At 33.7% G+C, this 24,459-nt stretch overlaps 1 protein-coding gene across 1 annotated transcript; it reads left to right on the top strand.

Moving 5' to 3' along the window:
* Window positions 1-24,453, top strand: LOC110021427 (protein SUPPRESSOR OF PHYA-105 1-like). Its single transcript, XM_020719914.1, has 8 exons — window positions 1-186; window positions 419-2,053; window positions 4,621-4,778; window positions 8,174-9,017; window positions 14,843-14,989; window positions 22,833-23,150; window positions 23,504-23,563; window positions 24,157-24,453. Exons 2-8 carry the CDS (start codon window positions 614-616, stop codon window positions 24,346-24,348), a joined length of 3,159 nt encoding a protein of 1,052 aa, XP_020575573.1. The 5' UTR covers window positions 1-186; window positions 419-613; the 3' UTR covers window positions 24,349-24,453.
* Window positions 24,454-24,459: the final 6 nt, after the last annotated feature.

Genomic DNA, 24,459 nt, shown 5'->3' with positions numbered 1-24,459 from the left:
AGACTTCATTAACTGCGGTGGAATGCGGGAGGCTATCCACGAGTTCGGATTGATTGGACGGACTATCGTCTTCTGAAGCGCGGAGAGGAGAATTGGAAATTTCCAATTTAGGAAAGTTGGGGTTTTAGTTGAAGCTCTGCTCACGGTTTCGATTGCTGGGATTAAAAGCCTGCAATTCTGTTTTCGGTGAGCATTTCTTTCGGTTTTTTATCTGTTTTGTTGTTGTTATTTTCAAATTGTGATCTGTTGTCTGCGGCGGAGTTTCCAATTGAAATGTTTCGAATTATGGTGGAATTCTAGGGTTTGTTTGTCTACCTGGTTTAATCTGCTCATAGATGTATATATCTCTTGTTTTGGATTGAATGGTTAGAGTAGACTTTTAGTTTTTTTATTGTTTTATATTTTTGTTTTGTTACAGATTGTTCCGAAGTTGTTTAGTAAGAGACTTCAATTGATCCAAATGGGACCTTTGATTGATATACGTATGCGAGTTTGATTTTAGTTTGATTTGAGCAAGGGTTTGGATGGGAAAATTTTGGAGCTCATTCAACAATGATGAGCCGCTTTATTTCTTTAGCTGATCTGTGAGTGGAAATTCTCATTGTTCGGTGATATGGAAGGGAGCGCTGAAGTTAATGAGCCTATGGTAAACTCAGCGGAGACTCCTCACCATAAAAGGAAAGAGAACGATCAATCACCTGCAATGTTACTAGAGAATTTAGCAGGTAAAGATTCACAGAATGATTTAGGGCGACATGCTGCTTCAGAACGTCCTGCCACCTTTTATCCGACCGGCTTTCCTGGAGCAATTATGGAAGAGTTAACATTGAGGAATGTTGATTCTCCAAACACGCTGTATAGTGGTTGCCCTGGCCGTGCGGAAGACTGTTCTATTAGAAAAGGGATGTGGCACAATTTGACAAGACTAGCTGGTGAATATAGAACAGATTCAATTCCCAAGGAATTGTTGAGAGGAGATGATAGAGGAAAAGTTGTTGGATCTTTTTTACCTCAATCTTTGGTGAAAGGGAATCTTCAGTTCACTCAGTTAAGCTTAAATCATGTTAACGCCCCTAATAATTTTGAAGGTGATAGCAAGGATCTTTCAAGGAGTGTCCTTGTACGCCATTCTACTGTTAATAGTACAAAAGTCTTAAGTGTATCAGGATTTCGACAGTTTCTTATGAACAGCACCTTGAAGGGTAAAGTTGTTACATATAGCCAGCAAGCTATGGACACTGATACTGGAATTGTTGCCCAAATCCAAGATGACGTGGGGATTGATGATCAAAAGTTGAAAACTTCTGAATCACTGCACAAATCTATTGAAAAAGCTGATGAAATGGTCTTACCTGGTGAGGGTGTTGAGCATGCTGATTCAAATGTCCAACTTGATGGAATTAGTTTGAGGGATTTGCTTGCAAAAAAACATCACAGGTCTAACAAATTGGAGAGGCTTCTGATGTTTAAGCAGATATTGGAAATTGTCGATGGTTTTCATTCTCAAGGTTATGCTTTGCAGCATTTAAAACCGGCATATTTTGTGGTGCTTTCATCAGGTGCTGTTAAATACATTGGCTCAGTAAACACTCAAGTTCAGGCAGGGAATCGGATGGGTTCAAAAAGTCATCAAGATATCACAGCGGAGACAAATCTGAAAAGGAAAAGATCCAGGGATAATGATAAAAGGTTTCAGGCTTTTTTATCACATAAACAACTGAAACTAGATTGTGGCCAAGACTTGCGCGGAAATGTATCCCCAAAGAATCAAAGATCACGTGGAAAGGACAGAAGTTTAGCTGAGGATGTTTATAATAGTAATATCAGAACAGCAAGCTTTGATGAAGGATTCAGCAAGCAAATTCAATTGGTTGATTCAGAACAGAGTTCTAAAATACCTGGAAGTCAAAATACCGGCAGTTCTAGTTTTCAAGGACCTCTATCTGGTATCTTGAATTTGGAAAACATATGGTATGCCAGCCCTGAGAAGCTGGATATAGATGCTTGCCTTTTATCTTCAAATATCTACAGTCTTGGCGTTTTGTTCTTTGAGGTAAGAAAGAAAATACTTGATGATTCATTTGCTGTTGAAGTTATTTGGTAGTCTTTTTTAGTGGACATCTGCAACTATTATACGTGTGAACCAATAGTTGGGCAATTAGGGCATGGGAAGTTTCCTTATGGAAGATTTACGTGCACGCCACTTAATTCCTATATATTGACATATCTAACTCTTAAACTTCAATTTTTACATACTTGTGACCTTACTTATGCATGATTCACTTCTTAAAAGCTATAATAGTGGTATTTTTTATGGGATATGAAAGATTTGGGGGGTATAAATGTAAAAGGTAGAGTTTAGTTGTTAGATGTGTCTATATATAAGAATTTGATGGTATGTTATGTAAATGCCCCTTTCTTTATTTGATAACTGTACCATAGTTGCTTGGGCTGTATAGTTTCTATAATTTTCTTTAATCGGATTTTCTTGAATATTTTTATGTATAACTTGGGGCTTATTTGGAATGACAATGATGTTTTCTAATGCCATGCCTGCTGTTAGTTTTCCTGTGCACACTTGCTCAAAGCATAGGCGAGTCAAGTCTTCTAGATTAGCACTTAGTTTTTGTCTAAATTCATATGCATTTTTTTAACAATGTTCATTAGAAAAATAGTTACTTTTCTTAAATATAGCACTTGATAGAAGTTTATCATTTTCCCCCTCCCTCCTTTGATGCCAATTGCACCATTAGAGATTTGAACCAATGATTTGTACTCTGATATCAAACTTATGCCAATTGCTTACAAGAAGGGTGATAATAATGAATTTTGAGGAGAGGAGAGAAATGAAGAGATTGAATTGCATTGCAATTTTTCATTTCGTTAAAAAATAAGATTTATGTACTTAACCCAAGAAAATAGGAATAAATTTTATTTCAAAAGTAACTATCATATCTAGATTGTCTAAAATCATAATTAACTCAAATTCAGACCTATGATTATCCAAATGGATAATTCAAGCAAAGTATAAAAAAGAAATAAATTTAAAATTCGAATACAAATCCAATTAAAGAGATACGATTAAATAACATAAATTAATTGGTTTCAACCTAGAGTTGGACCAAGTCCTAATCCTTGGCCTCTTAGCTACATCAAATTTCTTATCGGGGAAGGAAATATCGTATTAAACATGATGATTGTTTCAAATCTAGCCACGCTAACTATAGTTCCCTTTTCAAACCTTTTATTTTACTGGTGCTTGTTCTGTTATGAGCTTTACAATTCAGAACTGTTGAAAGCTCATGGTGTGCAACTTTCATTACACAACACATTTTCACTTCAATGGAAACACAAACCTCGCATTTTTCTTAAAATTGCTCGTAGGCGTTACCGAATCGTTTTAATACTTGAAAATGTTTTAAAGCATGGTCTTAGCCGTTTTGTTATTGAATGAACAAGCATTTATTGAGGTTCTGAAATTTAAAACTACCAAGTTTGAAAATTGGTTTCTTTGTTTAATATGCTTATTACTCTCTCAAAAGCTGGTTTGATATAAGTTTGAAAAGATGTTTATTTTCATTGGTTGGTAGCTTAAGATATATTAGTCTTAACATTCTTGTAGGTTGTATAAGCTTGTCTGTTTATCTGTGCTTGACAATGGGCATATTAAAAGCTGCATAAGTGTAACGTCTCCCTTGCCAAACTGGTTATATGTAGCTCTGAATCAGTTCATTTGTGCCTTTACATATGATTTTAGACTTTAGACGGTTAGAGGAACATAGTATTTAAACTTGAAAGGAATGAGTACCCGTTACTGCTAAGCATGTCTGAATAAAGATAGTCCATCTTATTCATACTCTATTTTAAATGAGGCTTAAGATTGATAAAGGAAGCAAACAAAATTCAAAATGATTTTGAAATCCTTAGATAAGTTCAAAATTGGCTTAAGGTCAATTAACGGTAACTAAACTGAGTTTGTGCGTGGCAATGAATATCTCAGGTCATTACATAGTTCATTAAAATTCTCATTACTTGTGCAAAAAGCTGGTTTGATAAGTTTTCAAATTATATATAGCTCGTTTAGCAGCTCAAATTATATTCATCTTGTTAGCATTCTTTTAAAACCCTTTTTCAATACGTAAGGATATCTGTATATAATTGTTTCTCTCATACATTTTCAGTTTTGCTTGAAAGTCGAATCTAATTCAAGCTTGATAAAAGAAACCAAAAAAGATTGAACTGGACTTTGAAATCTTTAGAGAAGTTCAAGCTTGGCTTCAGCTCAATTAATGGTAACCAAGCCAAGTTTGAGCGAGGCAATGGCTAAGGTCATCTCATAGTTCAGAATTCTATTAGTGTGCCTGAACTGTATTATGTTGTCTATCCTAGTTCAATCATATGTACAATCTAAGCTAATGTGACTTTCTTGAAGCAAATTTAAATCTCAATATACTTCTTTTGCATGATTTCTGAGAAGTGTTATTGTATGGTTCTTTGTTTTGTCCACTTTTGCCTTCTTTCATTGTTTTAAGGAAGGAGGCATATTTGCTTATTTAGAATATAGTGCACCAGAAAGATGCGGGCCCCATCAGCTGTTGATTATACTTCCTACTTTGTCAGCTATTCTGCTCTTTTGAGATAGAAGAAGTGCATGTTGCTGCAATGTCTAATCTCCGACACCGGATTCTTCCGCCAAACTTTTTATCTGAATATCCCAAGGAGGCTGGTTTCTGTCTTTGGTTGCTTCATCCTGATCATGCCTCTCGGCCAAAGTCAAGGCAAGTCCTTAAACTATGTTGGGAACTAATTAATTTTGTTTGGTATGCAATGCTGACAGTTGTTCAATTGGGAGAAAATTTGTTTATAATTCATTCTTTATTTCTTATGCCTACCATGTTGATGGCTTTTCATCTTTTCATAGTTATGAGGTAAATTTAGCCTTCTTTTATGTTGAACAATTAGCAGATGACCAGATAAGCGACACTACTTTTCTAGGTTTCTTTTGTCTTAAGAAAAATTATGAGAACAAATTGAATTTCATGTGTTTTAGCAGATTAATGTTCAGATTGTTTAAATTTAAATAATAATTGGGAACCATTTTCTATCTTCCTTTGCTGTCCTTTTTTTTCCTTAAATTATGGCAATGTATATTTAGAATTTTTCTTTATGTTGATTGTACTATCTCATAAAACCTGTAAGCTCAATTCACTTGTTGCTACTAGCTAACATTTTTTTCCAAATCAAATGTACATTTTTTTTTGTCAAATCAAATGTACATTTTTTTTTTGTTTTCTTTAATGTTGGTTGATATTTCATGAGGTGGCAAGGACTGTTTATCGTTTTGCTTAGTTTCGAAATGTCAATGATTCAATCATTACCTCCACCTTAGGTTGAAGTTGAGAGTTTTATGAAGTGTCATAATGTAATATCATGCTTGCTTTTCTCTCTCATATCTACAAGCCAACTATATTTCTCGAGCAAGAGAGGATATGCTTGATGTATTTATCATAGACTTGTTTATTTGTTTTTGTCATCCTTGCGTCTCTTTAAACTCCAAAAGCCAAAGAATTAAACCCGAAATGCACCAAAACCAGTTGATTTGGATGATTTTGGTAGGTCATTGCTTCATTGGATGATGTTCTAAGATTCGTGGAACCATTTCCTTGGTGCATGGGCAGAGGTATGATGGGGTCACTCTGGGGGGCTTGCCTCGCTGTCCAGCCCAATAAATTAAAATTAACATGTCAGTCTCATGCAATAAAGCTAAACCAGTAAGGCAGCTCGAGCCCGAGCTTTCTTGAAGCTTAACTTATTGGACTTTAATATAACTTATTAAAAATTATTTCTTAATAATGAAAATCTATAAAGCACCCTTTTAAACTTAGAAGACGTGAGGCTCAACTATTTCTTAGCTATGTTTTTCAATTTAAAGAACATAAATAATCGGCAATATTTCGATGTGGGACTAAAGGGTACATAAACTGCATGCAAGCTGCTTCACGTTAAACAACATGAGCATTTACATTCATACCACCCGATTCCTATATATTTATATATTGAACACCTATGTATTTACAATAAACAAACAAAGAACGTTTTTTTATCTTTTTTTTAATATACTTTAGTTTTGCTTCTCCCAGGATATGTTTGTTTTAAATAAAAATCTATATTTTTTTGGAAAAATTTGAGCAAATTTAATTCTTTTTAAGTTAATAATATAAAAACTATTTTAGATTTTAATGTTATTTTATTTAAACTAAATTATATTTTTAGTGATAATTTATATTTGGTCTTAAGTCAATACCGAGTTTTAACAAGCTCATTCAAAACTTTAAATGAAAACATTTTTTTTTGGTTTTTAAATTATTTTTAAAATATTTGTAGTTGATAATATAAAGAAGAAATTCAATTTTACATTAATTTTAAATTACATTTTACTTTAAGTAAATTTTATTTTTAGTTTAATTTATTCTAGCTTTTAACTTGCCTTTATTTAGTGCATTACAATTTTAATAAAAGAATTAAGTTTTTTTTTTATACCTTTTAAAATATAATTATTTAATAGTATTATAAAAAAAAGTATCTGTAGCATATGAATTTAAATAAATTCATAAGTCTTTAAGTATATTTAGTTTAAAAAATATTAAAAAAATTTCTTGTTATATTATATAATAAAATAATTATAGTATTGGTAAACACAACTATATCAAATAATATTTTTTTTTATGTTTTTTTTTGTCAACATATTTTTATCAATTTTATTTATAACAAAAAAATTGATAATATTATTCCCAAGTATGCATAAAAAAGATTGAGACAAATTTTGAAATTATTAAGTTGCGTCCCCCATTAAAATTTTAAATTCTCTGCCCATATTCACGTGTTACTTTTAAGTTTGGTTTTGGTTCACCCAACCAACATATCTTCACCATCATTCTTGTTTATTTTTCTCAAATTATTTTTCTTGAGGGGCTGCTTGGACCAGGGGTGCACCAGCGCATGAACTTTTGCCAATAAATGTGGGGTTTGCAAGGTGTCGATGTTATCCTCGATTTTTAAAGAAATATTTTCTCACTCGAACTTTTAATCAACACTTTGGAGGCAGCCTAACCACTGTTATTGAATCCTCTAAGAGATGGAACCATTAAGCTGGTCATGTACTTCATTAGTCTCATGATTTTAGTTAACTAATTTTTTATATGACTCTTATAAAGTATTATGCTCTAAGTTAAGTGATAAATTTTTTCGTCAGTCCAGCTACATCAAACCTGAGAAGCAGCTGCTTGCCACAAATAAGTTTAGTATCGATTGCATTGATTTTATAACTATTCCATTTGAAATCTACTTCCAAGTCTTAAGCCATTTTGTGTGCACTCTCAAATTATGCAGTTTTTATCCACTTCAGTTTTCCTCATCTGTAATGTGCGTTCTCTTGATTCAACATCAAATTGTTGTTGTTGTTGTTGTTTTTTTTTTTTTTAAACCTCTTATCAGCTTTTTTATGTGCACTGCACTGACTTGATTTATTTTCTTAACCATGCCATGTTATATTTGCTGAAGGCTCAGATGTCAAGTACCACTACAGAAGGAAGACAACTTCTATACTCAATTATTTTTTTGGCTAAACTAAGCTAGTTAAACCCCTTTTGCTGTGTTATTTGTTGAAATACTAAAAGAAATCTCAGAAGTTTCATTTTATGCTTTATAAGATTATCAATTAGGTATTCCCTCTTTTTCTCTCCTTATTCCTTCCTTGTTTTCTAAAATCATCTTCACTTATTATTTTTTTTCACTAATAATAGACCATATTTTTCCTTGAATCTTTAAACTGTTTTAAATATTTTTTTTAATAACATTTCCGTTTAGACCTTGTTTTAACCACTACGCTTGGCTGGTAGAGTAGGTGGCTTCTAGCTTCACGTTTCAAGCATTATTGTTCACCTTTCCTTCACCATATATACATCTACCTGTGTGGCTGTGTGTTTTTTGCACATGCCCGTAACATGTACATGCATGCCTTTACCTTTAGGGCAAGTTATTATTTTTTGCGTTAGGACTAAAGCTTTGTCAGAATCTAGATTAATAATATATTTTCTGTAATTATTTGATGTAATAACGTTCTCCATCATGTTTGCTCTGTTGCTCATAGAACCTGATGATTTTGTTCATTCAGGGAAATCTTGTCAAGCAATTTAATATTTGAATGCAACAATGTTTCAGCTATTGATAGATCATCAGCATCTATTGATGAAGAAGATGCAGAAGCAGATCTTTTATTACAGTTTCTTTCATCTTTGAAGGACCAAAATGAAAAACAGGCTGCAAAGTTGGCGGCGGATATTGAATGCCTAGAAAAAGACATTGAGGAGGTTGAGAAACGATATGTATCGAGAGTTGAGTTGATTTCTAATGCCAATGGTGTCCTGGCTAGCTCTTGTCATAACTCAGATAGGGATCCCCATGAAGCGTCAATTCAGATTGGAAAAACTCCTTCATGGTCTGTATCAAGTGGAAATGAAGAAGGATTGATGAAGAATATTGATCAGCTCAAACATGCATACTTCTCCATGAGATGCAATATTAAGCTTTCTGAAACTAATGCTACAACACGATCTGACATAGGCGTCCTTAAATTTCGTGAGAATTTCCATCAGTTTGAGGATGATGCTGTTATAAAGGAGGAGTCAACAGACCTCCTTGGTGCCTTTTTCGAAGGCTTATGCAAATATGCGCGATACAGCAGATTTGAAGTTCGTGGCTGTTTAAGAAACGTAGATATCCTTAATTCTGCAAATGTTATCTGTTCATTGAGCTTTGACCGTGATGAAGACTACTTCGCTACTGCTGGGGTTTCGAAGAAAATTAAGATATTTGAATTTGGGGCTCTTTCAAATGAGACTGTTGATGTTCACTATCCATTGATTGAAATGTCCAACCGGTCAAAGCTCAGCTGTGTCAGTTGGAATAATTACATTAAGAACTACTTGGCATCAACCGATTATGACGGTGTTGTACAGGTCTGTATGCTATCTGCTCGCTTGTCATTTTTCGCTTTCATGTCATGATTGCTTTTGATGCAGTTGATAAATAGAGGTTTAATCCCAAATAATCATGAATTTAGCCATGAAACTAGAAAGGAATATTTACATACATGCCGCATAATTCCAATGCATTTACATATCTAACACCTAAGTTTCAATTTTTACATATATGCCACCGTATGCATGAAAAGATGTATTTCACTTTGTAAATGTTAAAATTGTTGTATTTTTTATGTGATATTTTTGTGTGGTATAAATATAAAAAAGTAAAGTTTAGGTGTTAGGTATGTCAATACATAGAAATTGGGTGGTATGTATACCATAAGTCATCAACAAATTTTTATCATTAGACATGATTTTTGAGGCATTTTGAGCAAGAAACATTCCAAATTCAAGGTCATTTAAGCTCCAATTTTAATAATTTTATTGTCAAATTGAGCATCTCAATGAAAATTTCCCACAAGCCCAAGACCATTTAATTTTGATGTCATTAAGCCATTTAAAATTTGAAAAAATAACCAGTGATCATGAAAATTAACGCAGATGGTTAGATGGAGTTTGCTGGGAGGTTTGCCAAATTTACCACAATGCTCATATCAAAAACTATAAATAGGCCCCCATTTTTCACTTGAAAGGGGAGATGATAATAGTGAGTTGAATGCTAAAACTTAACTTTTAAAGTCCTGGCAGTTGTCATCTATCAATCGAGATCAAGTTCAACCATCGGAGTTCGCTTTTGACAACCAAGTGTCATCATCGGAAAAAAAAAATCACCGTCGACCATTGGGGTCATTGTCGACCACCACCAACTACGATATTGGTAGCTTTACTATGGATATTTCAGCCTCCTAGAACTACAACTTCTATAGCTAACTACGGCTATTATAGTCTCTTGCAACTAAAATTTCTATAGCCAACTATGGTTATTATAGGCTCGTCGCCATAATTGTAGGCAGGTTACAATAATTATAGGCTCAACTATCCTTATATAGTCATATTTGTTGGGTTATTTTCAAGTTGATATGATTTCAATATCAACTTATAATCTCATATTCCCTAATTAAGCATTCTTGATTATATAATGAATTATTTTAACTGGGCAAGGCCCCATCTTTTTTTCTTTTTCTAGGGATTTTCTAGGTAAAAATTTTGGTGTCTCGTGAATTTTCTAGCATACAATAGTATGTAAATGCTCCAACTAGAGATGTTTACTTCGTATGAAGTCTCTAGTAGTATTGTTATTAGAAGTTGTTCAAAGTGCATGCATAGTGCCTTTTATTATTAAGTTTATTGAACTCTTACATCACTTAAAAGCCTTTGAGCTCAATATTTTGCTCAGGAGCGGCAAAGTCCTTTTCACATAAATAGCATTGAAAATAAGCGCTTCATTATATATGTATGTATGTGTATGTATATGTATATTTATATGTATATGTATATATATATATATATATATGTGTGTGTGTGTGTGTGTGTGTTATTTTAATTATAGTTTTAGGTATTCGATCACCATTTCCTTAAATTTTGAGTGAATAATGAAAACAATTTTCTTGCTTCCCTTTTCATTATGATGCATCCATTTTTTTATTTTTCAACCGCTATTATTCTGCTGGTTGTATTTGCTATTTGGATTCTCTATCCTTTTTTTTTTTTTTTAAGTTTTCCATTTTTCTTTGCTATCATAGTCCTCAGCTCTGGTTTTGTACTGCCATTTGGCGATTTAACATTAGAATTTGCCAGCAATTCATTTTCCTAGATATGCGCATCATCTCTCTTCTTCACTTATAACGGTAGAAAATTTATTCAAGTTGGAAGGTGGTGTTTTTTAAAGTATTTGAATGCATACTCTTTCATGTTCAATACTTCGTGCACCTTTCACAGCTTTGCGACATTCACAAATATTTTAGCTGTGATCAAGAACATGTGGGTTCCACTAACTTCTGATATCATTGAATTTCATATATTCAGGACTCAATTGATGAATTTTCTACATTTCATGTCAAAATCTAGATTTTTTTCACCAGTCATGGTGCAAATAAGATGGCCCAACTTTTTCTTTAAGATTTTATAATCTCGGTCCAAATATTTCTTTCGTTCAATGTAAATGAATATTGAAGATTTTAATACTCATGCATGATAGTTTTATATTAGAATCATTTGATTGGTTAACAAGTTTAGATATAGATGTTTTTTAAAGAAAAAAAAAATGTTTTTCTTTCAATGGAGTAGGTGACTTGCTGTGTCAATTGTAGGTGAGGGGAGGCAGAGTTTAGGGAGGGGGCAAGTGGTGCAAGGAGACCTGTGCCAGTTGGGGGGGGGGGGGGGGGAAAACAGGGGATAGAGGATTTTGAACTAATGAAAAACTGCAAATAAACACCGGATTTTTTTTTAGAAATCTAATAGCATGAAGAGAGTAGAAATGATTTGAATTTTATGTATATTTGGATGATTTATACGACATAATTCTTGATTTATAATCAATAATTTTAATATTTGGAAACTACTGATTGCATCTAAAATAAAGTAGGCTTGTTTGCAATTTGTATACAATTATTTTCTTGAAATTTTGGGAGGTACTTTTGTTCCTTAAGGCCCACAGATTCTCAGTGATGGATCAGGGTGGGCGGCTATTTTTGCAGTTTCGCATTGATTGTTAAAATGCTTATTAGATTTTCCATATTTTGTATTCAGCATGAATAAATCATGTAAGATAATTTGTAAAGCTAACTTTATATATAGTTGGGATAAGGTATAATATAAAAAGGCTATTAATAGTGATGATGTTGATTATTATTTGGAGGTTAGTTAACTGATAGATATATTTCTTTCCTTTACTTTTATTCACCAATTTACTTGAGTTTTTGTCTATCGTTCTGACTACTTATATGGCTTGTTACTTGTTTATTTCGCACCTTGTTTTACATTTTTGGCAAATTTTACCATCTGACAAGCATTCTACTAGACTATGAAATTATTTATTTTCACCAATCATTTTTGTTTTGGGACGATTACATGGCATGTAAGGCTACTTCAACCTGTTCTCCACCTTCAATTACCTTCTATTTCAATAAATTTGTGGAACTTCTTGTGTGGTTTCCTTTTGTTGCAATCAGGAAAAACTTGATTTCGATTTAATTTTGTGGAGATTTGTTCAACTATTATGTCTTTTATGGAGTCACAAGTTGTGGTTTGGTTTTTAATGAAATTAGCATCCGGCTCTCTTTTGGTTTTTTGAATGTATGAGACATGTTAGGAGGTTTTATTTTGTAAATTAGGGGTCTTTAACATGAAAATAAGTCATTGAAATTATTATGAATAAATTTATTGAATATGTTGGTTCTTATACTTTTCAATGTTTACTTGATCAAGTGAGGGGTTTTGAAGATTTTTTACAGTAGTTTTCTCCTTATATAAATAGGAGAATTGATTTAGTGCTTCCTTTTCTACATTTCTCTTTTGAGTTACTGTGCACGTATTATGACTTTTATAGAGTCATGGAGTCACAAGATGTGGTTTGGTTTTTACTGAATTTATTGTCTGGCTCTCCTCTTTTCTTTTTAATGTATGGGGAATTTTATTAGGTTTTATTTTATAAAATAGGGGTCTTTAACATTTAAAAAATATTATAAAATTATTCCGAATAAAATTATATTTGAATGTGCTATTTCCTATACTTTTCAATGGCTCTTTTTATTTCATCGAAGCTAACAATATTTGCAAAAATAAAACTGGATGTGATTTGAGGGAAAAAAAATCAATTGACATTTTTGCATAGTTTTTCTTTCACATATGTACCTTAGTCTCATGAGCTTTTTTTTTTTTTATTCTAAGAGATGACGGTGCAAATCTACCAACACTCAATTCAATACTTTGAAAGTTTCTAATAAAGAGCAATTTTTTTTAGGATGTATCTTTCTATCGTAGGTTGATTGGTTTATTGATAGATCTTGCTTATCACTTAACCAAATATGCTCTATGTTATAGAAGTTGTGAGTCAACACTTAAACTCCTTTGTGAAACTATTTGGAAGCAATGTGTATATCCTTAGGTATATCGAGAAGTCATAGGACAAAGGATAACTGTACTCTGAAAATGAACCTTTAAATGTGAGAGGCTCTGTTCATACTAATTATGTTGATTTAATGGGTGGTGAAAATTTCAAATATGTGTACCACATTTTTATTGGAGGTAATTTGGTCATGTGGAAAAATAAAGAACAAATAATAGCGGCGATATTAAGTTCAAAGAACAAGTACATGTGAAATTAAGTGGGTCAAGATGCTCCTGGAGGAATTTGATATTTCAACCGCATAATCCATGATTTTAAATTGTGGCAATCATGCTATCATCTACAGTGTCAATAATTATGCGTTCCATGAAAGAAATGAAATGAATACATCATTAAGCTTGAGTGGCACTTCATTTAAGATGTGGTGTTCTTAATGATGTATTTACAGAGTTATGACACTCTACATGCGACATAATGTTGGGTTAAGACCTTCTTAAGGGAACTTTTCTTAAGGTGAGTTGACTTTCAACCATACAACCTATGTTTCTAAATTATGACATTAATGCTATTATTTATATTGTTAAAATATCGTATTCCAAGAAAGGACTAAATATATTGAGGTTGAATGTCATATTATTCAAGATGTAGTGCTATCAATTAGCTCCAGCTTATTACATAGCTTTAAAAATTTTAGTGGGTTTACTACCTTGGTAAATATATGTATTAAATATTATGAGCTAGAAACATAAAGAAAGTTTTCTCTACTTTTAGTTAATGGATTATATATATTCATTTAGGATGTTGTATTTGGTTCCCTTATTAAAAAGAAGAGGCCCCAACTATTAAATATGATGCATAGATCTTCCTTCCCTCAATAGCTTGAGAGTTGAAAATCAAGTTTCCTGGAACGATACTTCAGATAGTTTCTTAGGAAAATGCTTCTATGAATGTTAGCTTTTCTTTCTACTTCATTTTTTTATTTCTTTTTTAAGTAATTTAAAATTTAATTTTAATTTTAATATTTTTATCAACTTCTATGTTGTGGCTTTTTTCCCATATAATCACAACTCTTACAACCTTTTAGGCAACAATTTTTATATGATTTTACAGTCATTTACTTTATTCATTGGCACAGCGCTATGACTTGCAGCACAGAGAAATGAAGGGCAAGAAGGCCAGATAGAGCCTTAATTATTGAATCCAAAGCTTATGGCAAGAACTGAATCCCCTAAAATTCCTGAATAAGCAGCAGCGCTAGCTACTAAAACATAATATTATCATTATACCCCTTCATACATGTATTTTTAACCATCAGAAAATTAGGCTATTGATTCTCTATTATATACCATTAGAAGATCAGTTAAAACGTTTGAATATTCTTTCTTCACCCTTGTCACTCGTTTGTCCTCAAAGAAAAGAGCATTTCTTGTTGATCTTCCTGTTAGTAGTATTTATGAATCCAGCAGCAAACTCACTCGAGTGGTGGACGTTTAGTCGTATGGAAGTTTCAACTATTTCTGCATGTTTCTATTGTTATTATTATTTTGTTTTTTTTGTAAGGCAGGAATCTTTTTTTATGTTTGCATTACCAAATTATTTTCGCAGGTGCTTTATTAACATTGGCATGCTTTTTTACAATTATGAGCTTCAATTATAATTTTAAACGCCAGCCATTGATAAACTATATTTGCATTCAATTATAATTTGCATTACCAAATTATTTGCATTTTTTTTTCATTATTAGATATGCTTTGCAAATTATTATAATTCAGTTGGCTTTGATGCAAAACAGTTATGGGATGCAAGCACCGGTCAAGGGTTTACGCAGTATGTGGAGCATGAGAAGAGAGCGTGGTCTGTTGATTTCTCTCCACTGGATCCAACTATTTTGGCTAGTGGGAGTGATGATTGTTCTGTGAAGCTTTGGACTATTAAAGAGGTATTCTTTTCATATTTTAAAAATTTCCAATATATATTGGACATCTAAATATCCTGAAAGTTCAACAGCATGAACTTGACCAGATTGACATCAAATTAGCATAAATTTGCATATACTGATATGTGCTCACCCTAGTAAGCTAAAGTTAGAGTGAACTTGCCGAATTTATGGTGAATTCATCAAAATATAATGGAATGTTTGTCAATGCTTTAGCGTATATCCAGTATTAGACATTTTCACCCTAGTTCTGAAATTGCTCATCAAACTGGTGATTTAATTAAGGAAGATTCGTAACTTGTTCTCAAAAAGTCGGCTATAAGTGAAAGTACTTAATTCTAATGAAATTAAGCTATACATTATATGTAATTTATAGCAAGCTAATAATGTGTCTTTTTATATGTTTTTCGTACTTTTATAACCCGATTTATAATTTTTTCTATAGCACTGGGGTTGTTGGGAAAGTTTGTTACACTGTTTCTTTTAAATAAAACTAACTCCAGGAAAATTCTATATTTTACCAATCTATAAATGTTCTTTTGTCTTATTTTCTCATTTTTTTTTTGTTGTAAATGCGAGTAAGATTCTTATATAATCCAAGAATAATTTGGGATTCAACATTATTGAAGATGCAGTCCTCACTTAAATATTTTAAGAACCAGAAGAGATGCGTTAAGAGGCTCAAAGTTGTAAAACTGATAAAATTTTGTGAACATTAAGAATCATGATTTTATTTATCGCATGAAAGCTTGATTCTTAAATGGGAAAAAGTGATCCGTCGGATCTCATCTATTTTGAATCTATCATTTTCTGTTTGAACATATTTTTGAAGTGCAGGTTTTTTTTTTACAACTTTTAAAGAGTTTCCGTTCAGGTGATTTTTTTGCTTATTTGTTTAAGGGGTAATATTCTGCCCGGTGATCTTTGAAGAATTTTTAGGCCTGATTCATGGTAAGGCAAGTCATGCGAGTTACTCTGGAGCTTCATAATTAGGTTGGAGGATTGGAGTTGATTTTGACTTAAGATGCACTTACTCAAGATTTGAGGGAAGTCCTTTTCACTACATTATTGATTCGTAACAACTAATTTTTTTTTTTTTTACTTTTATGGATGTCACCAAGTCATCTTAATAATAAAGAGTACAATTGTGAGTCAAATGTATAGGCTTGAGGTCGACTGAGAATTTTGCTCATAGAAGAAAAGCTCAATGATTTTTCGATGATCAACAAAGTTGCTTGAGGTTTTTTAGGATAGAAAAGAACTTGTGCTTTTGCACAACAACATTATCAACACTAGCAACAGCATCATTCGGAGTGGCAAATCAAATATGAAAATCTTGATGATGGTAGAAGAAGGGAGAAGTTGCAATTTACTCGCTACAACATGCCATCACACCGTTGTGTATATTGATGGCTAAATAGTGGAAGCCATCCAAATTAAAAAAAAATTGTTACACCACCTCCCATGAGGGCTGTTTCCTATGCAAAAGTCCTTCCAAAATATTGCATGTTTCACAAAGATTGTTTGGACGATATGGTGGATTGTTGACAACTTTGTAATTTGATAGAGGAACCTATCAAAGCAGGAAAAGTTAAAAAGTTTGTTCTTACAAAATTCAGAGGGAGATTAGGAAAAATTTGTAGTTAATCCACATTGATGGAGTGGTTGATGTGGGAGTGCTCTTGCTTCAGACGCGGAACGCAAACTGTGACTCCCGCGCGATCAAGTGAAACGGTAGATGGGTCGAAAGTCCCGCTTCCTTCTTTTTACGTTTTTTTTTTCATATTATCACCCATTCATTTTTAGTCTTTTCTATATGATGTATTAGGGTTTGAGAGTCAGTTTCTTTCATGAGTTTTGTGCAAGACTGTTGTTGTCGTCTTCTTTTTCATTGAGGGTTGTATCCGAGTGTTTGGGTGATGCTTCGGCTGTATCTCACTCTTGAGGTAGTGTTTATCTTCCCTATTCCTTTCCTCATCTTCCCCACATCACTTATGGCCGCCCTTCATTGCTACAGCCGCCTGCTGTTGTTTCCTTGCAGCATTCCTATCTTCTAGCCACTGTCATCCCCGTTTCGGTTTGCTGCCGCCATTCCGGACAGCGAGGAGTTGTTGTCCTTGTCCATTCCAGCTGCCCAGCCGTCCCTACTACATGCTATTGTCGTTATGCTGCTGTCCCAGCCATTCCTACAATCTGTCAACTCTCACAATCGCCCAAAAACCCCTCTAGCTTGCTGCCGTCACCCCCAAACAGCAAACTGCTGCTATCGACCCTCGTTCCTTGCCATGCGCTTTTGCAACCCAAACAACAAGGTGTAGTCGCTGGTCTTGCTGTCCTCTTCCTCTTTTCGCTCTTTCCACTCTTTCTTGCTTTCGGCCCTCCAGGACAGCAAGCCACCATTGTTTCCCCCACAGTCCAGCCTCTCATCTACCATACCGCCACCTTTCCAAATCCCTAACGGCCACCGCCGCCACACTGAGCTCCACCTTTGTGGGCATCTTTGTGTTATGTCTGTTGTCGTTTTCTTTTTCAAATGTGCTTGGGTTGTAATCACATATTTGCTCTAAGTAATAACATTTGCTTTCCTATTGATTATTTGAGTTAATTCTGATATCATTTATTATTAGAGCTAGCCTAATCTTTGTCCTATCCTAGGATTTCTAGCACCACGATCCCAAATTTTTTTCTCCTTCCACCAGGCAGTTTCCAGTGATGTAAAACCCTCGATGATTTAGCATAGTAGAAGCCAAAATTTTGGAGTGTAGATTGACTCGTCAGATTTTGATAGTCATGTGAATTCAGACGAATTCTTCGAGTGATTCCAAACAATTGAATGAGGCTTTGAATATAAGGATATTCCATCGGACATAATGGTGTCTGAATTCTTCGAGTGATTCCTAACAATTGAATGAGGCTTTGAATATAAAGATATTCCATCGGACATAATGGTAAAGTTAGTCACCATTAAATTAAAAAAAACAACACACCTCTGTGATGGGAAATTTTGAAAGGTCTGCTTTTGTGAGAGAAAAAAAAACAAAATCACAACATGATCTATAAGATAAAAAACGAAGATGCAATGCAAGTATCTCGTAACACATTATAGATAAAACTTGTTCTTGAGGATTCCTTAATTACAACAACAATTTCTCTTCGTAGAGGAGTATACAACTGAGTTCGAGGAGCTTATATTGAATTGTGAGCTGGTGAAGCATGAGGAGAATATCATAGTTTGATATCTGAGGGGATTGAAAACATTTATTGGCAATGTGGTACATTTATAGCCATATTGGACATTAAAAGATGTTCAAACCCTAATTGCAAGGCTGCATTGCACTATCATATTCACACCACCCTTCAAACACAGTTCAATCCCAGGATCAAGCAGCAGGAGTACACACAATAGAGCATCGCAGCCTACCCCTAGAGAAATAATTAATTCATAGCAGAGACAAAGTTCAAATCTCTAGCACTCCCAAGTTTGTCAAAAACCAACAAGTGTTTCAAATGTCACGATTTTCGACACATTATGTCTTATTGCCCAAATAAAAGGGTGATATATTTCTTTGAGCTTTGGGTGCATTGGAGGAGGTAGAGGGTGAAGACCCATATGAGGAAAATAAATGGTTGCCAAAAGAGGAGCACTAACTATATGCAGATGACAATGAGAAGATTGTGGTTTGATGAGTTTTCTAGACCTTGTCTGAGAGTGGTCAGCAATGGCTCAGGCATAATATATTTTGTACCATTTTTAGTGTAAAGGGGTGTAGTCTTATTATAGTTGGAGGTAATTGTAAAAATGTGTCGCCTAAACAACTGGTGGACAAATTGAGTTTCACTACTTGGAAGCATTCTCAACCATATTCCCTTACCTGATTGAAGAAGAAGAGTAAGATTAGTTTTGATATTAGGTGTCTCGTAGAGCTTTATATCAGAGATAAGTTTCAAAAGCAAGTGTGGTGTGACGTGATACCTATGGATGCGTGTCAAGTTCTACTGGGTAGTCCTTAGCAATATGATCATTGCACGTATCATGATTGCTACAAAAACACATTCTTTCACTAAAGATGAGAATCACATTATACTCTTTTCTTGGAAGGAGTCCAAGGTATTTGAAGATGCGACATGAATATCTTTATGCATGCCTTGAGAGAAGCACCAAAATGACTAGTATTAGTTGCCTAAGAAAGCAATGCATTTGAGAGACCGATAACAAACTCAAAAACAGTCCCCGCTAAGAGTGGTTCATCATCTCATCATTTCAGATAGAGCTGGGGAGTTACTGAGTTATTTCTGGAAAGACCTATAGAGTAAATTGAATACTAAATTTTAGTTCAGTTCATCATGAATAGATTGTTAGATAAGAGCGGTGATCTGCTACTTTGGACATCTCTACAAGTGTTTCATGGGTAATAATATCAAACTGTGGTATATAGGTTTTCCAGAGAAGAAGAAGATGCCTCTCCTACTCATGAAGAATGAAGCAGAAACGTCTTTACCACATATGCGGTATTGTGGAATTCCGTAGAATGCGGGATCACGGGAATATTGTGATCACGGAAGTCTTGGCTTTATTGAGAATGCTCGGGAGGATGAGTGGCTTTGAGAATGCTCGGGAGGATGAGTGGCTTTACGCTTAGAGACAAAATGTGATGGCTTTACGCTTAGAGACAAAATGTGAAACAAATATATTCATGCAAGGGGTGGAGCAGCTCCAATGACATACAAGATTAGAGTAACCTTAGATGGTTTGGTCATGTTAAACGTTGACTGATAGCTCTGTAAGGAGTGTAAATGTTTTAGATTTGACTTATGTTAAGAAAGGCTGAGGTAGACCTACAAATACTTGGGCATGTTGTTTAAATAATGATCTTAATTTATTAAAATTAAATGAAAATATGATACTCAGTAGGACACAATGGAGAAAAGGATTCATATAACCAACCCCACTTAGTAGGATAAAGCCTTGTTGTTGCATTTTCTTTCTTTATTTCTAAGAAGTTTCCTTCCTTTACTTCCTTTCTTTTTGGTTCTTACATATATCTCTAGTTTTTAATTTGGTATTTCATATTTGGAGACCTTTAGATATATGTATTGTGCTGCTTGGATTTTTCAGTTTTTTTATTTTATGAATTGAGAGACTTATGCTTTTTTTAGTATTGCGGAGATTCTAATTTCCAATTTCCTCTTTTAGGAGTGTTGTTTCCTCTTTCTTTTGCAAGTGGTGTCTGTATCTTGCCTAGGAATAGGTGGTCGATCCCCCGCGACGTCCGCACCATGCCTTCACGTTTTTTGGCTGCTGTTTTCAATCCACACAACTGCTTAACTAACCCAACAGCCGTCCAACAGTGGGTTTTATCTCATCCCCGCCTCCAAACACCATTGACCTCACATATTTTCATTCCCTAGCTATTCCACAACTACTTCCCCTTTAAATATTCTTGCAAGGCCCCGAACGGTATCACTATCACATTTTTTGAAGCAGCTTGACCAGGAAATGGGAACCTTTATAATGATTACATTTTTTTAAGCAGCTTTACCAGGAAATGGGAACCTTTATAATGATTCTGTTGTGGCGACTATCTTGATTGCTAACTATTAAATTAATCACATTATGACTGACATGAGGAGTTTGATAAATACTATTTTCACAAGTACTTTTTAGAAGATGAATTTAGTACTTGGCTTGTTTATAAATTTAAACAAAAAAAAAAGAGAAGCTAAAAATATGATTACGTTATTGGCAACATGAAGTGTAAAAAAGATAATTTATAGCAACGACCGACTTCATTATGGTTAACGGCTCAATGCCTCATAATATCACCTTTTGGTCGACTACTTCTAAATACTTTCACGGTAGTCATTTCTACAAGCCATGTTGCTGTAAAAAAATTGACAGGAGGTGAAGTGGTTACGTTGAGAGTTAATTTTACCATAGTTAATGGCGTGTTATTTGAAGTGTATGAAAAACATTGAAGAAAAGATTTTAAGCTTGAGTTTTAAAGAGGGTTTGGACTCGAAACTTCTGATATGATAGACAAGTGCTAGCTGTGAAGATCAAATTCGAACCTTTCAGATGAGCTCTTTTTTCAATGAAAAATGCAAGGGCATGTTAGGTAGTATTTAGAGGAAAGTGTGGAAGTTTTGCTTAATGGATAGTTAACATGCTAGGTGACGATATCAATATTGTTCATCACAAACTAAATGTTGATAAAAATATCAGGCCAATTAAGTAGAAGATCAGGCTAGTTGTGGCAATGCTAGTTGAGGCATTCGTTATGAGTTTCTAAGGCTCTTAAATGTGAAATTCATAAAAAAAGTGCAATAACCTAGTGTGGTAATGCATAGAAATTGAACAGCAAATAGATGATGTGCATCGGCCTTACTAATTTGAACTTGATTTTCCGTAAGATAGTTTATATATCCAAGATTTGATGCTTTTTCCTTTGTTACAGTTAGCTTTTCTATTACATGTTTTCTTGATGCATTCGCTGGGTATCATTAAATTTAAAATTTATCATGCTGACTCTGTGAACATTCATTACGGGAAATGCCTTACATTACTATAACCTAATACATTTTATTTGAAAAATATAGATATTGTTCATCAAAGAATAGTAAATTATTTTTCAAAGGACATAAAAGAAGAAATATTGAACTTTATATTGATCTAAAGGAGGCTTTTGTTACGTTGAAATAGTTAAGACGCCTCATTTCAAAGTCAGGAAAAAGTGCTCGTAATTTTTCAAAATGCCAAGGAGCAACAAACATTTATCATGGAGTGTAAAAGTTCGAGAATACTTTTTAACCGTTGAAGTGGCGCTTAGCCTCATCACCATTTTTTCAAAATCCACAATCAGGAGTGAACTTGTTTTTATATTTTACAGTTGGCAAGAAGTTGCCGACTCAGTATTAATCGGAGAAAATAAAAATAAGCAATGATTGATTTATTATTTTAACAAAATCTACAAGGTGTTGAGCAGAGGTATCCAATCATGAGAAATTACCATTTGTTTAGATAATTACAGTGCTATGAATTTGGCCTTGTTTTCAACCTTGTTTTACTCAAGCTATTATCGATCAAGCACTCAAATGATTTTGGCAAGAACTTGATCACTCAGGATGTCACAAGTAGGCTGCATTTTCTTCAAAGTATCTTTAAAAAATGTGCTGATAACTATTACAGGCGAGTTCATGAAACAAAGCAGCTGTGCCTGAAGCTTTACTTTTGTCAATTATTCTACAAGTTTCTGGCACTTTCTGGCACTTCGGTTTGTTGTCTTGTTCCTGGAGCAACTTATTTTCTTTTTCAATTATTGTTTGTCAACTTCTTGGTCCTCTACTTGATTTTTTTTTTTCTTGCCATTGTTGCCTTGCTCTTACCTCTCTAGTCTGGATATAATTATTCATAATTGAATTGCTGGGAAATTTATTGTAATAATTGGCACTAGCTTTTCGGGTTCAGTAGCTTATCGATCTAAATGCCTATATGTAAATTAAATCATCTTACTAAGTTCATAGTTTGTTTTTTGGAAGATTTACCTACGTACCACTCAATTTCTATGTATTTAGTTATCTAACACCTATACCTCAATTTTTACATAGATGCAACCTTATCTATGCATGAAAAGGTGTATTTTACATTTTAAAACTTAAAATGGTGGTATTTTTTATGTGATATGAAAGATTTGGGTTGTATAAATGTACAAAGTAAAGTATGTATTATATATGTAAATAAATAGGAATTGGGTGGGTATGTATGTAAATGCCCCTTGTTTTCTTATATATATATTTTAAAAGAACTGATTTATTTTCCATTGCTGGATATCATTTCCGTTTGCTGCAGAGACATTGCATTGATACAATTAAGAACGTGGCGAATGTGTGCTGTGTTCAATTCTCCCCTCATTCATCCCATTTATTGACCTTCGGCTCTGCTGATTATAAGATATACTGTTATGATCTGCGGAATACAAGAAGTCCTTGGTGCACTTTATCTGGACATGGAAAGGCTGTTAGTTACGTGAAATTTGTGGACTCACAAACCCTTGTATCTGCCTCAACTGATAACACCCTCAAGTTATGGGATCTGAGCAAATCGAGTGCAAGCGGCCTTTCCACTAATGCTTGCAGTCTGACCTTTAGTGGTCATACCAATGAGAAGGTTCTACAAGTCCATTTTAATTTTTTGGAAGATTTACATACATACCACTCAATTCATATGTATTTACATTTCTTAACACCTAAACATCAATTTTTACATACATATATGCCATCGTGTCTATACATGAAAAGGTGTATTTCATTTTTAAAAGTTAAAAATAGTGATATTTTTTATGTGATAAGAGAGATTTGGATGGTATAGATTTAAAACGTAAAGTTTAGTTGTTAGATATGTAAATACATAGAAATTAGGTGGTATGTATGTAAACGCCCCTTTCATTTTTGCTTTTCTAACACCTTGTGCTTAATCCATTTTGAATTAATTGATATGATCTTTGGTTGCTGCATCTGCAGAATTTTGTAGGTTTAACAGTTTTAGATGGATACATAGCATGTGGTTCAGAGACAAATGAAGTAAGTTTATTAATATTGGACTTACAGTCCGCCATTCCTGAGTTTTAGCTGAGCCTTTTGTTTACTGTGTATTGAGATTCAAAATTCTGCCTATCTGCCATTATGTATGGGATCAATGTTTTTTATGCTACACTCATTCGGCTACATTTGGCATTGTTTTGCTTAACTTTTTCACTACTCTTCGGACTTATAGCTTAATTCGTCGCACTGAAGGATTCAAATTTTCTCTAATTACCATCGTTGATTGTGCTTTTTTCAGTCACCAATCTCGAGCATCCAATTCTCTTCTAACCACTCAAATCAAGTTTTCCTAACTAAAAGTGGTTTTGAGAAAGAGAAAAGTGAAAACAGTCCGAGAGTCATTTTAATCTCAGAGTTGTTAAGAATATCATTTTAGTCACAGAATTTTTTTATAAATTTTAAAATTAAAATGACACCATATAAATACATGGTATCATTTGTCACTTATTAACAAAATTTGAATGGTATTGCTCCCAATCCTTAAGAGTGAATTGGATGAAATTTGAATCTCATATTTTTACCTGTTTAGGGTTTAGTCAATTCCTTACTAATGCATTTTTATTTTTATGCAGGTTTATGCTTACCACAAAGCTCTTCCAATGCCTATTACCATGCACAAATTTGGTTCCATTGATCCAATTACCGGACAAGAAACTGTTGATGATAATGCACAATTTGTATCTAGTGTTTGCTGGAGGACCAAATCAAACATGATTGTTGCTGCAAATTCCAACGGCAGCTTAAAGCTATTACAATTAGTTTAAACTCAAACAAATAAATACAATTATTTCAAAAAATCAAACAACAGTTCCTACCTGAAAACAAGGCCACCTCACTCTCTTCCCAAACCCAACTTCATATTATATATATATATA

The sequence above is a fragment of the Phalaenopsis equestris genome, unplaced genomic scaffold (assembly GCF_001263595.1).
Source record: "Phalaenopsis equestris unplaced genomic scaffold, ASM126359v1 Scaffold000002, whole genome shotgun sequence".
NCBI classification, from domain to species: Eukaryota; Viridiplantae; Streptophyta; class Magnoliopsida; order Asparagales; family Orchidaceae; genus Phalaenopsis; species Phalaenopsis equestris.
Note: the sequence above shows the minus strand (reverse complement) of the source record. Positions and strands in the feature narration are given on the sequence as shown.

Bases quoted from the DNA above. Each gene is read 5' to 3' on its own strand.
- LOC110021427 (XM_020719914.1), top strand. From the start codon at position 614: ATGGAAGGGAGCGCTGAAGTTAATGAGCCTATGGTAAACTCAGCGGAG. The intron at 14,990-22,832 runs GTATTCTTTTCA...CGTTTGCTGCAG, and splicing joins AGCTTTGGACTATTAAAGAG to AGACATTGCATTGATACAAT. The intron at 23,564-24,156 runs GTAAGTTTATTA...ATTTTTATGCAG, and splicing joins GTGGTTCAGAGACAAATGAA to GTTTATGCTTACCACAAAGC.